Below are 13,668 nucleotides of genomic sequence, written 5' to 3'. Positions count from 1 at the left end.
AAAAAGGAAAATACAATTCTACGCTATCTCAAATGAAGAGTCGCTCTTTTGAAGCGGTAAATCAAAACCAGAATATTATTCTAAGCGAGTTCCGATTTTCTTTTTTGACAAGTGCTTCTGAGTTTTGACTTTACAAGCTATTTCTTCATTTGCTCATTTTCACATCATCGAGATATAACTTCAAATCATTCTCAGCTTAGGTGTTGAATACAAATGATTGCAGATCTACACCAAAACATAGGTCATAGAAGGAAAGATTCTACAGTTGTTCTACCAAAGAACCAAATCTGCTCAACCCTCAAGTGTATCGTTGCACTAACAATAAAATATGGCCAACGTAAAGGCCAAAAATGCTCATAAAGTACGCGCATATTAGAGAACATAACCTTGGCTCAGTTTATACCTTATATCAACCGCACTGGTAAAATGACATCAAACAAGATTGCTAAAGAAAAGCAGAATAAGAAACGTTTTAAATTGCATACATAAGATAGGTCAAGCACGAATGAGCACTAAGCCCAAAGACTTGCTCTCGTGTTTCAAACTTAAACACAAGGTCCAAGCAAAAGATATTACTAGTCTCTCTTTGGAATATGAATAACAAATACTACGGCTATTATTCTGTGCATCCAAAACAGATTGTCACAGATGCATTTACCCCCCAAGACCACCATAATATTCATGCACTTTGTGCTGCTCCAGTAATGTGTTCAAGTACCTGGTAGAAACAAATCATGTGGTATCTGTGTTAGTCAATGCAAGTGTATAGAACTACTAAAACAATTCTAATAGTGCTAGGTTTCAAAAGCAACTTATGCAATTTAGGGTCTATCAGAAACAACCTCTCTGTCCTTCTAAGGTAGGGGTAAGGCTGCGTACATCTTACCCTCCCCCACTAGTTTTAAATTACTGGGCTTGTTGTTGTTGTATATCTTTTGGCTGACCTTAGAATCCCTCTCGAGCCCAAATAAGATAGTTCCACATGATAGGATTAGGTAAGCCGACAAAGCTGTAGTTGGGAATGACACTGTTTTATGTCTGTTGTACATAAGTACCGCCTGTTGTATATAGGTGGCTTGGTAGCAATAAGGGATCTTGAATTCCCAAATCTTACTATTTGGTGTTTCGTAGCTCATAATAGGTCTTAGTTAAAGATTATTAGTAAAATACAATGGTGTCGACCGTCTACTTCTTTCAAACCACCACTCCCTAATGCGAACCAACTCACAACTTACCAACCCATACCTGGGCATCTCCCCCACCTAAATGTTTAGTTACATTTTTATTGGCTTAACATATGGCTGACTTTACTTGCTTGTCTATAACAAATAAATGGCTACGCATTACACCAGATTCAGTCGTATCATAATCCCCTTGCTTATAGTTGCATTCCAATCTTCCTAATGCGACCATAGTTGCATCTTAAATCTGATTGAATTCAAATCAGAAAAACCCTAGTTTGGGCACTAAAGGATTTTTTCAAATATAGGAAATCTAATACATGATAAAGATCATCTTCCAACTTGTCTAGCTACAGTCATCCCCGGCGGTGATTTCTTTTCCCCTCCCAACTTAGCTAAGTATTGTTTAGAATCTTAATGCCCTTTGGATTACTTCCTTGATGTCTGCTTGATTGTTGTTGATGCCATTTGACTACCAAAGATATTACCAGTTAGGTTAACTGTTGATAACTTCATTATCCTATGTTACTAGTCCATGGAAAACAATTGAACAGCAGTCTTCCATAACTTATAGGTCACCTCTTGAACTACACTATATACTTCGATTGAACTACTTATGGATTATACTCTCAATAAAAAGAAACTGTCTTGAACTATGAGGCAATTTCCGTTATCTCGATACCACAAAAGGAATAGGAATATATTGGAATAACTACTTAAAAATTTACATAGGTGTAGAAGTACAAGAAAAGAGCAGAAAAACAAAAACTGTCTAGAACCTACTAGTTCCTGAAACACCAACGATTACGTTAGGCTTAAGTTGACCAACCAGCTTTGATCATACAGATAAAATTTACAATGCAGAAAACAGGCATGATAAGGTTTACCATAAGAAAGAAGAGTAACAACACAAATAAAACTGCAAATCATAGACATAGGTGAATAGCTCCCATTGAGAAAGTAACTCTTCATTTCACATACTGGACACTCAAATTCTGAAGACCCATCATTTCTCCGACTCAATGCAATTTTTTTGCATCAACAATGCTGAATTGCTTACTTAAGATACTATTATATTATCAATCAAAAACCACAAAAAAAGAAGGTGGAATATAAGAAACCTACAATGCTGCAAAATGTCGCGTTGGAGGTTTGGAAGCGCTGCTGACATCACCCATCTTTTCCATTCCTCCCTATAAATCCCCAATTCCTTCTTATCAACCAATTATCAACAAACAAAACAAATATTTAACTAGAACACCCCTCAGTTCACCAATCAAAAAGGCAAGCAACATTCTAGTTATGCACACAAACATGTGAGAGATTCTAAAACTGCTTTCCAAACATAATCATTCTATTTCTTCTATCCTAAAAAACAGAAACAAGACTCACAAAGAGTTACTACTAGCGATCCTGACAAGAACGTTGGAAGGTACCATGATACAGCTCGCAGCAAGCCCGTACGTCGACTGTCAAGTGAGATGTCAATCGAGTTCCTGCCACCAGCGGCAAAAATGACTGTGTACACCCCAACGCTCCCAATGTCCTAATCAGATATAACAAATCAGATATAAACTACTTGTCATAAAACAATTCTCCTTTATTTTTTGCGATAAGGGTGTTGAAACAAATATAAAATACAATATTGGAGCTACTTTAACAGCAAAAACAATATGACTCTTCTATATTCATTCTGCTCTATTTGGACCTCTATAATTCTAGTTTTATTTTCTCATTCAGTAACAATAATTACTACGCCTCAATCTCAAATAAACTAGTTGTCATTAATTAACTATATAAATTCCCTATAATTTGAGTCTAATTTGTTTCTCATTTGCTTATTCTCTTATTCCAACAATTACTGTTCCTCAACCCCAAACTAACTGGGAACAGATATGTAAATTCTCTATATCTTATATCCATTTCGTTGCAATACTCAATAATTCCCAAAAAGAAACAGATGGAGGAGGACCTGGGAGTGGCGAATGAGAAGCGGCGCGTGTGGGAACGAGGGGCGGAGATCGGCGGAGTGCGGACGCGGTTAAGGACGGGAGATGAACGGGAGGTGGAAACCCTAGCGAGTGATCTGGTAATGGAACCACGCCAAGCCATAGCTGCTCAGATTTTCTGTTTGAATCTCCGAACACAGCAAAATGGTCTTTGAGGGTTTAGATTAGGGTTTAGGGTTATACTATGCTGCTGCTTATGACCAGGAAAATGGATGTGTACTTGCTGAAATTTTCATTTGCAAATAAAGTATGATTATTTGCTAACCAGTCCCCTTGTTTTTATACATTGTCCCAAAAACTCGTTCTTATGGATATAGAACATAAAATTCCACCCAAGGGTAACCATGATAGTCCTTAGCATGGGATGAAGTTAGCTACAAATATTTACGTGTACCCTAAAGTCAAATGGGAGGTTTTGGTCGATTTTGGACGATCCAAAATGGGTTGGATCAATAATTCAGCGGGTCAAATAGCCCGCTCAAAAGTTACTTGGGCTAAGATGAGTTGAGTCAATATGGCTAAAATTTGGGTCATAACCCCAAACCAAACTCTTATTAACCTTTAATTAATATGTGTTATTTTCTTATAAATTGTATAATTATTAAATAAGACTTTTTATTTATTTTGTTATGGACAAGGGTGTTCATGGTTCGGTTTTTCTTAAAAAGAAACCATGGTTCGGTTTTTCTTTGAAACCATGGTTCGGTTTTTCTTAAAAAGAAACCAAACCAATTCAGTCGGTTCTTCAAATATTGGAATCAAACCAAACCAATTAAGTTAATTTTTTATCGATTCTTTTTTCTTAAATATGAGACATACACTACTAAACACATATTCCGGCGACTACATTTTCAATGTAATACTATCAACCCAATTGATCTTTGAGAAATCTATCATTTACCAAAATATATTTATGATAATTCAATTAAATAGTGATGAATAATTTAATTACTCAATTAAAAATTAATTATTTTTAACATGAAATAAATTCTTTTAGTACGGAACTCCATCGCTAATCTGGTTCCTTTTCATTCACAAGCAGATAATACTTTATAGTAGCAGGAAGAGAAGGCAAACATCACCTCCAAATTAAAGGGAAATCGGTTATTAACATGGTAATTTTACCTTCCGCTAGAAAATAAAAGTGAGAATGTTGCGCCATTAAAGCGGACCATAAAACAATAGTAATAATCAAGAACTTTGGTGCTATGCCTTATCCCGATAAAACATTTGTCAAACATGTAATAAGTTCAAATTCCCACCAGGCTTAACTTGGAACCACTAGAAGAGAGCGTATGTCTTCACACAATTCAACTGCTTGTTGAACGTGTAAACCTTGCCGGTCAGTATCTTTGTTGCGACAGTACGCCCTCTGTAATGCAGCCTTTTTGTACTAGTCTGTCCATTTGACCATAGGCCGAATTCGTGAAGATTTCCTTCATTCCAGCAGATGCTGACCGTCACACCTCCACGTGCTTTCAAGCCCTTAACACAACCGTTTAGCCATTTATCTCGAGGAAGGGCAGGGAGCAAGTACAAATCTCTCATGGTGCTCTGCACAAGCATTTCTGCTACTGCTGCAGAAAAACTAACAACAGATGTGCAAATTAGCACCTTCATCAATGCAGCATCCCTCGTGTCAAGTTTAAATAGGTAAATGTCATGAGTTATGTAATTTCCTATAGAAATCTCGACATGTCATTAGTTTCAGTTAACAACAGTGTCAAACAAATTAGATGAGCGCGCCATGGACTGTAAGAATTCATATAGACAACCCCGGCTTGGATTGAGGCATAGTTGTTGTTGTATCAACAATGTCAAAAGTGAACTTTCTAAAGACAATTACAGGGAACCTCATAACAAGAACTTACCCAAAGTTGGCATCAATCTGGAAAGGAGGGTGTGCTGTAAACAAGTTAGAGTAGAGACCTCCTTCAAAGTTGGCTTCATGATCAGGATCTACCAAATCAAACAGATGCTTGACCATGCGGTATGCATGCTCGCTCTCATGAAGACGCGCCCATAGTGCGGCTTTCCATGTTGTTGACCAACCTGGACCCTCCTCCCCTGCTCAAAAAATAAGAGTCTTGATTCTTCAAATAGTTGTATGAGCCTAGCATGTAATTAAAAAATAAATTAAAGCTATAATTTAAATTAAATAAAAAAAAGTGATACCAAAGCTAAAGAACTCTAAACCTGGGATGTCTACAGATGGCATCTTAATGACATAATTTGAACTTACGAGGAAATGAGAGGAACAAGAAGAAAGTGACGTGAAGCAACTCAAACGCTTTGGAATAGTATGGCCTTATTTTTTGTACAACAGGAACTCTTTTTCTCTGGTTCATACATAGTTGCAATATTTCCTAGCATTTTCACTTTACAAAGCAGTTCTTGCAGAAAAGGTTCCATCCTGCCATTTTAAACTGTGAGTAAGAACTATTACTCACAGTTTAAGGGTTTGGAGAGTGTTAGCATCTTCTGAATGTAAAAGGTTTGCGGGATTTCTCATGATCAGGCATCACCTCTGAGTTCCCCATAATGCATGGTTATATTGCTATAATTTTTCAAAGGTTAAACAACATGGAGAACACCTTTGTGGAAGTAGGGCAGCCCGGTGCACGAAGCATCCCGCATTTACTACGGTCCGGAGAAGGGCCGAACCCTAAGTGGGTGTGATGTAGGCAACCTACCCTGATGCAAGCATCAACGTCTGATTCCACGGCTCAAACCTGTGACGTATAGGTCATACGGAGACAACTTTACCGTTGCTTCAAGGCTTCCCTTCTAACCTTTGTGGAAGTAGGATTTATTAAATTTCAAGCAACAAAAAAGTTAATCTAGAGCCAATTTCAGGAGTCAACTAGAAGAGTCGAAATGACCTCCAACTCATATCCCAAGACAAACCTCTTTTATATAGGGTATAATCTGCCGCTTTACAGAGGGCAGGAGTTCCCCGTACACTGATTGTGTGCCCTGGGAAGAGGCCAAAAAGGTGTGAGACATGACGATGATGAATCTCTGGATCCTCAAAATCTTGTGCCTGCCATTACATAGTATGAATTACTAACGATAACATTATCTTCAATTAAATTTTGTTAAAACTTGTTACTCATAAGCAGCTCAATACTATGAAGACCATTCTACCATCAAGTAAGGTATCTGTGCTTCATCACATACCCATTCCATGATAGAACCATCCCTTGCAATTCTGGTTGAACAAAGATGAGGTTGAGCTTTAAGAACTCTTTTAATTAGATCATCATCACTTTTTCCAAGTACCTGCTAACAAACACTGAACTTATTATATGTTGCATAAATATTTTATTTTCATTTTTCAGTAAGGTATATGTGGCATCATATTTGTAAGTATATGTGATGACATACATAATAAGGTGCCGAAAAGAGAAACAAAAAGCTAAAATGTAACTAAATCAAGAAGAAAATCGACCTCAGCAGCAGAGACAATGTCACTGAAAACTTCTTTAATGATTGACATGTCCATGGTTGATGAGTAGCTCACACTAGCAGCCTTACCATCCGGTGCAATAAAAGCATGCTCAGGAGAGGTTGATGGGTTGGTTTCCAAATAACCTCCGCGGCCTTCAATTAACCAATCCAACAGAAATGAAGTACAACCTTCCAGCAAGGGATAAGTCTTATTTGCCAAAAACGCCTATATATTTGCAGAAGATGCACTGTCAAACAATGGTTGCAGTATAATTTTCACGTTCAGGAAATAGAATGCTTGTCCTAAACTTATGCAAGCATGATATTCTTGTGCTTCCGATGGATCAGCAAATAGTTAGAATACAAAATCCTTTTCTCATAGTTCTTCTCCTTTTAGGATCATGGTATTAGCAGTAGCATGTAAACCCTTCATAATGCTTCAATTTCTTTTATTACCATAATTAATGTGCCAGTAAAGAAACCAAAGTCAAGCAATTCTTATTCCTTGATTGACCGAGAATTTGCTTAAGTCAAGCAACTGGCCTTCTATTTCTATAGGTGGTCAAAAGTCCAAACAAAGGGAAGTGTTAAAACTGCACCGCAAAGTAATTAAAAGGCCTATATATATAAAACAATGTGTCTGCAAAAGAGATGGAAATTGCATTAAGAGACTATTACTTTATCCAATGTGTAAGTATAATGCTCCCATAAATGGGTGCAAATCCATGCTCCACCCATTTGCCACAGAGCCCAAACAGCCTGACCTCGATCTGGGGATGTCTTTGCCCATATATCAGACACTTGATGAGCAACCCAGCCTGATGCTTCGTAGTTCACCTGTAAGATTCTGTAACTAAATACATGAGGGTTGCACACATAATATGACATGAAATGTCAAGGACCTTAACCGTCACAACTAGCAATAAACTCATATACTCATTATTACTGGAGGATAGTACAATATAAGGTTTCCTAAATATTCTAGCATACATCATATTACCAGTAACCAGAAGAAAATTTCACAGCTGATCCAAGTGCATGGGTTATCATTTTGGTGGGGTGGGATAGAATAGTAGAAGGGATAGAAAGGATTGAAATCTTCCTGCACTGCAAAGCATGTTTATGCACAGAAATGACATTCACAAAGAGTTGAGCATGCAGGATGAGCAGAAGAAAGCTCTTACTTTTGCAGTTTTGCATCCACAGAGGGACAGAGATGTTGTGTAGTCAAAAAGAGGTTCTTGACACTCCTTAAGATTGCATGAGAGTGCAGGCCAATAGTTCATTTGAAGATTGATATTCAAATGAGGGGCACAACTGAAAAGGAGAAAGCAGAATTCATAACAATTTTTACAATATGAAGAGAGACCGTAAACTAACGCTATAAAGAGATGGTCCAGACTAAAAGCTAAAGAGGAACTAATTTTTTTTATTATGGACATACTCCCACGGTGGCTCTAACATGTAGTTCCATATGCCCTGCAGGTTCGCTGGCTGGGTACCAGGACGTGAACATGCAATAAGTAGATATCGACCGTACTGGAACAGAAGCTCCACTAGAGATGGATCTTCATCAGTTTTAAAGGACTTCACCCTATCTGCAGTCGAAACTCTACCACTTTCTTTTGCGTCGCTGTCTGAGCTTTTTGACAGCTGCAGTGAAACCCGATGAAACAGCTTCTGATAGTCATCCAAGTGCCGCGCATACAATTCAGAATATGAAAACTTCTTTATTGAATTCAACATGCTTGAACACTCTGACTTAGGATCCCTTTTTGAATCCACAGGCTTGATAAAAGGTCCATTAAATGATGAAGAGGCCACTAGAAGGATAATAGCCCAATCACAATGCTCGACACGGAACCTCCTATTGTCCAAAACTTGTAGATTACCTGAGCCTCCACTGATCTGTAAGTCAAGAATTGCTGTAAATTGAATTCCCTTGGGATTGTCATTTGTGTCCACTTTGGGGGGCTTTCTTTTACCTGGGCAACTTCCTTCCATAATAATTTGATTATTTCCGCTGACATAAGTATGATGATGCATTTTGCTATCCATAGATAGAGTAAAAGTCAAACACCCCGGCCTATTTGCGGAAACCTTTGCTGCAATCACTTGATCTGGATTTGATGCAAAATATTCCCTTGCAAATTCTACGTCACCCACAGAGTAGTTTACTTTCACTGTTGCTGTGTCCAAATCCAACACTCTCTCATACTTTTCTTCTTGAAATGTCCCATGAGAATCATCAAACTCAAGCTTAATATCTCCAAGGAGCTGGTAAACCTTCATCATTGTCCATTGACATTGCCCCCCAGCCAAAAAAAAAAAAAAACAGTTACTAGGAAATCCAGTTAAAGAGTGCATTCTTCTTCACCTTCTCAAGATTTAAGATGGAAACCTCATCTACTTCCTACAAAGTTGGTCCCTTTGTCTGTACCAAAGCATCAGAGCCAGCCCCTAGGTGTCAGGGGACATGGCTTAAGCAAGTCAAGGTATAAATGGGACTTCAAGTATCAGCAGAGGGTTAATCCCTGCAACGGCTAATAACCGTGTTACATTAATTCCTCAATACCTTCATAAGGCTACTAACAATAGCAAGATCAGACTGTTCCATTAATATCCTCATACTTTTTTCAAGGCATAATGTAACAGGTGTCGAATCGATATAAGTTAGTAGCCTTATTAATGTCGGAATCTGTGCAAGTATTCTTCATGGTATAATGTAACACAGTTGTGGGACTTAGCCACTTCAGGGATTAACCCTCTGCAAGTGCTTGATGGGAACCACTCAAACTACTCCATAATCTTTTGTTTTTTCGGAAACAAGAGCAAACTACCGTCCACACGCCATTCACTTTGTGTTAAATAATTTCAGGGGAGTGGGTGGGTGGTTTCGAAGGATTTTAATATGGACTAGAACATACAGATGCAAACTTAAAATTCACATATAGAGCATAAAACTCTTAATGTGATCACAACATGCAACTTGGTAAAGTTCCCGCTCTATTCCATTATTTGTACCTATTTGGTAACATTGTCATTTAAGTGAAACATAGAATTAAACAAAGAGAGACGGAAAATCAAATTTCAACATCAATGAACTATTTTCTTCATAGTGGTTATCTCTTCATTAGTTCACTAAATTTTCTCATCGCTTAATAGAGTATCTATGTGTTTAACAATGAGGCTTTGGGTTTTTTTTAAAATTATTATTTTACACCAAAGATCAAAACCAAACCATTAAAAGTTGATTGATGCAAACAAAGGACGAACACGTGATGCGAAATAAAAACCAAGCTAATCAAGAAACGCACATCAGGGGAATTATCCGTCAGTTGTACAGCTGCTTCAGTAGCCTCTGCATATTGGCCATTATCAACAAGTTTTCTGACCTCAGCCAATGACTTTGGAGCTTCAGGGTTAGTATAATCCCCAGGAGTTCCAGTCCAGAGTGTGTCCTCTAAACAAACCACAAAAGAAATTTCAGTTTGTAATGCTCTCTGCCTAAAACCAAAATACTCTAAGATAGCTCTTTAAAATCAAAGGTTAAATAAAACATGTTTAAACGGGTCGAAAAATATAAATTCCCCGAATGGTTACACAAAAGCAACTACAAGCTAATATCAGTTCCTTTCTAATAGGAATTTCTCAAAGAAAATCTTTATCACAGTTGTGCCTGCCCCTGTTTCTAAAATCCCTAGAAGGTTTTACTTGGGTTAATATCTTTATTTCTTACGAGTAAAACCCAAGTAACCATATTTACAGATGAAAGGCACATGCATTACCAAGGAAAACTGCAGCTTACCATTAAGATTGAGAATTTCAGATGAAACACCACCCCAAACCATAGCACCAAGCCGGCCATTACCAATGGGAAGAGCATCAGTCCAATGCTTAGCTGCCTCATTAAACCTTATCTCAAGAGGCCTCAAAGAAGAACTTTCCTCACCATATTTCAAACTTGGGTTCCATATATCTCTGTCTGTGGGCTCCTTTACAAGAACCCATTCACAATCTTCCATTGAAACTCCAATAGAAGTGACTCAATTAGGACTCAAAGAAAGGAAGTCACTTTTTTTATTTCAGCACAGTAAGTGATGATTAAAGTAGTGTTTTGAAACTTGAGAGTGCAGTAAATTCCAAGCACTTCAAAATTTAACTCAACCCGTGAAGTGAGCAAAGGATACATTGAAGTGTGGCAAATGTGACGTAGGGACAGAATACTGAGGGCGGTTGGTGCTGGTGTGTAACGAAGAGATGGTGACAGCAAAAGAATGTGACGCCCAGTTTTCTTCTTCTACTGCACTGCACATGACATGTATGTCCCAGAATTTATGAGTCCGGAATTAAAGTGCAGTTCTTTTGGACTCAAAGCCGTTAAGGTATAGCGCGATAAAATATCATATTATATTTGAATTTTAATTAGGCGGGAAGGTATAGCGTGCATATATATTGCGCTATACCTAGATAAAAAAGCGTGCAAGTCTCCTTTCCTCACAGACGCGAACTAGAACACGCCCCTCCTTTCCAGCGGTCCCCCACCATTTTAAACCAAAAAAACTCAGTTGGAGCCCACCGGTCCCACAAAAAGTATAGATTCTCGATCTCATATCGTATCTAAGGCGTTATCTCGTAATGTGTTGCTCGTTTCGGCTCCAAATCACCAAATCTTCAACTTTCCAAAAAATTAAAATCGAGGTATTCCGATTTATTTTTTGTTAAAACTCATATATAAAAAATGCCTATTAGTTCTTTTTACTGTGTTCTATGTTATTTCGTGATTGTTTTGCGATTTAATTAATTTGTTGTTTTTAATCCGGATTATATTATTAGTATGATAAAAAAATTAGTAAAATAGAGAAATTGTTATTAGTTGTTAAAAAAATATTAATTAGTTAATTTTTACTTTGTTATATATTTTTTCGTGATTGTTTTATGATTAAATTAATTTATTATTTTTATCCGGTTTAGATTAGTTATTTGCTAAAAGATTAGTAAAATAGATAAATTATTATTTTAGGAATAATTAATCTTATTTAGATGTTATTATTGTACATATATGAATATGTGACTTTAGTTACCTGTAGTGGTATGTTGTGCCCGTAATTTTAATGTAGTGCTCGTATTTGTAATGTAGTGCTTTTTAGCGTAGTAAAATGTAGTGCCCTTTAGCGTAGTATCTTTGTAGTTATTGAAATTAATCATTTAACTATCTGTTAAACCCAAAAATATCTGAAAAAAGTTGGCACTTCAAACACAAACTCTCTCGAATTCTAGTCAACAAACGTAAGAAAATAACATTAGAAAATAACAATATTTGTCAAACTAAGTATTGTTATATAAATATTTAATAATTAAATCTTGTATAGTTATGAAAATTAATTATTTAATTTTATTACAGTAAAAAATAGGTGAGTAACAAACAAACATATAAAATAATAAACTTAACATATAAAATAATAAACGAACATATAAAATAAGAAACAAACGTATTAAATAATAAACAAACATATAAAAAAGTAAATTAACATATAAAATAATAAAGTAACATATAAAATAATAAACTAACATATAAAATATAAAATTATAATATAGAAAATGTATCAACCTAATTAACAATATAGTAAAAATATCGAATAAATTTTAATATTAAAGATATTGCAATATATTTAAAGATGTTAAGCAATAAAAAAGAAAAATACTTTAATTAATATTGTTCAATTTACGGTAGTCGTCATGGAGGTTCCGCATGTGCATCCCGGACCTGCATCGCTAGAGCTACTGTTGCTACAGGCCGAGCATAGGTCTTCGTACATATGGGGGACTTTCTTAGGGCCCACCCACTCCATCCCCATATAGTCAGACGCCTTCAGGATACGGGTTTCTATAGGATCATAGAGATCGGCCGGTTGCAGTTGGACCTGTCGTTGATCACGACTATGATAGAGCGGTGGCGACCGGAGACGCACATGTTTCATTTACCCATTAGCGAGGCTACCATCACGCTTCAGGACGTGGGGGTTCTTTATGGGCTGCTGGATGATGGACATTCTGTAGCTTACCGGCATGCTCTCAGAGATTATACGGGATTGCAGTACCTACAGATGTTGCAGTGGCTCACCGGTTTCCAACCAGCGGAGGAAGTTGCATTGAGTGGGGCCAGTCATTTGCAATTGACGCCTATCCAGCTGCATCTGGAGGCGATGGATGCGGACATTACAGATGATACACAGGATCTCCATATCGACCGGTACACGAGATTGTTGATGCTGCTTATGTTTGGTGAGGTATTGTTCCCGAACACTTCGGGAAACCTAGTCAGCTTTAGATTTCTTCATCATCTTGAGCGGCTAGATGATTTACCTGGTTACAGCTGGGGTGCAGATGTTCTAGGTTACTTGTATAGGCAGATGTGTGGGGCGAGCATGGGCACCCAACGAGACATTGCCGGATTTTTTTCGCTGCTGCAGGTGAAAACATAGTTAATTATTTTCATGATTAAAACATACATAGTAAAAATATACCTTAAACTTTGCGTCCACATTGTATATTAGGTTTGGGCCTGGGAGCGGTTCCTGCAGTTGCAGCTATCTCTACCACCCATCGCTCCGGATGCACCACCTCCACCGTTTCTCCCTTTAGCTAGAAGGTGGATTGATAGGCGAGGCTATAGATGCGAGGTCGAGGCTCGACATAATCTCTCCTATTGAAGGGATTTTTTGGATTTGCTGGAGGGCGCGCAGGTACATGTATACTTAAGTTTACTTGGTGAATGACTATTATTTTTTTTCTTGGGGTGGTATGTTAAATTGTTGTACTGAAGTATTAATACTAAATATCAAATAGATTTAACCCTATTGGAATCATAATTTTTATTTCATATATTTTTCAAGCTGAACATTTACATACATTTATTACAATAAATTACTGCAACAAAACACTACGTGTATCCTTGATAGTTGGCCACATTGGATGAACTTCCACCGGGAGCTGAACTACCACTGCTATCCAAACCACTGAAGGAC

General features: G+C 37.3%; 2 protein-coding genes across 3 annotated transcripts; both read right to left on the bottom strand.

Moving 5' to 3' along the window:
• Positions 1-461: 461 nt before the first annotated feature.
• On the bottom strand, positions 462-3,430 carry LOC107800144 (uncharacterized). The gene is made up of 4 exons (XM_016623300.2): positions 3,154-3,430; positions 2,618-2,727; positions 2,307-2,374; positions 462-718 (listed from the first exon to the last, which is right to left on the bottom strand). The coding sequence occupies exons 1-3, from the start codon at positions 3,291-3,293 to the stop codon at positions 2,352-2,354; spliced, it is 273 nt and encodes a 90-aa protein (XP_016478786.1). The 5' UTR covers positions 3,294-3,430; the 3' UTR covers positions 462-718; positions 2,307-2,351.
• An 864-nt stretch (positions 3,431-4,294) lies between these two features.
• LOC107800143 (alpha-L-fucosidase 2) lies at positions 4,295-10,960 on the bottom strand. 2 transcript variants are annotated; one of them, XR_001651303.2, is made up of 10 exons: positions 10,449-10,955; positions 9,958-10,103; positions 8,085-8,926; positions 7,825-7,957; positions 7,319-7,477; positions 6,642-6,866; positions 6,371-6,472; positions 5,433-6,233; positions 5,062-5,257; positions 4,295-4,778 (listed from the first exon to the last, which is right to left on the bottom strand). XR_001651303.2 is itself a non-coding variant. In XM_016623299.2 (10 exons), exons 1-10 carry the CDS (start codon positions 10,663-10,665, stop codon positions 4,472-4,474), a joined length of 2,463 nt encoding a protein of 820 aa, XP_016478785.2. In that variant the 5' UTR covers positions 10,666-10,960; the 3' UTR covers positions 4,295-4,471. The 2 variants fall into 2 exon arrangements, 1 of the variants encoding a protein (XP_016478785.2); XM_016623299.2 differs by having other exon boundaries at positions 6,098-6,233; positions 10,449-10,960.
• Positions 10,961-13,668: the final 2,708 nt, after the last annotated feature.

This window comes from Nicotiana tabacum, chromosome 19 (assembly GCF_000715075.1).
Source record: "Nicotiana tabacum cultivar K326 chromosome 19, ASM71507v2, whole genome shotgun sequence".
In the NCBI taxonomy this organism is placed as follows: Eukaryota; Viridiplantae; Streptophyta; class Magnoliopsida; order Solanales; family Solanaceae; genus Nicotiana; species Nicotiana tabacum.
This window is presented reverse-complemented; position numbering and strand designations above follow the sequence as displayed.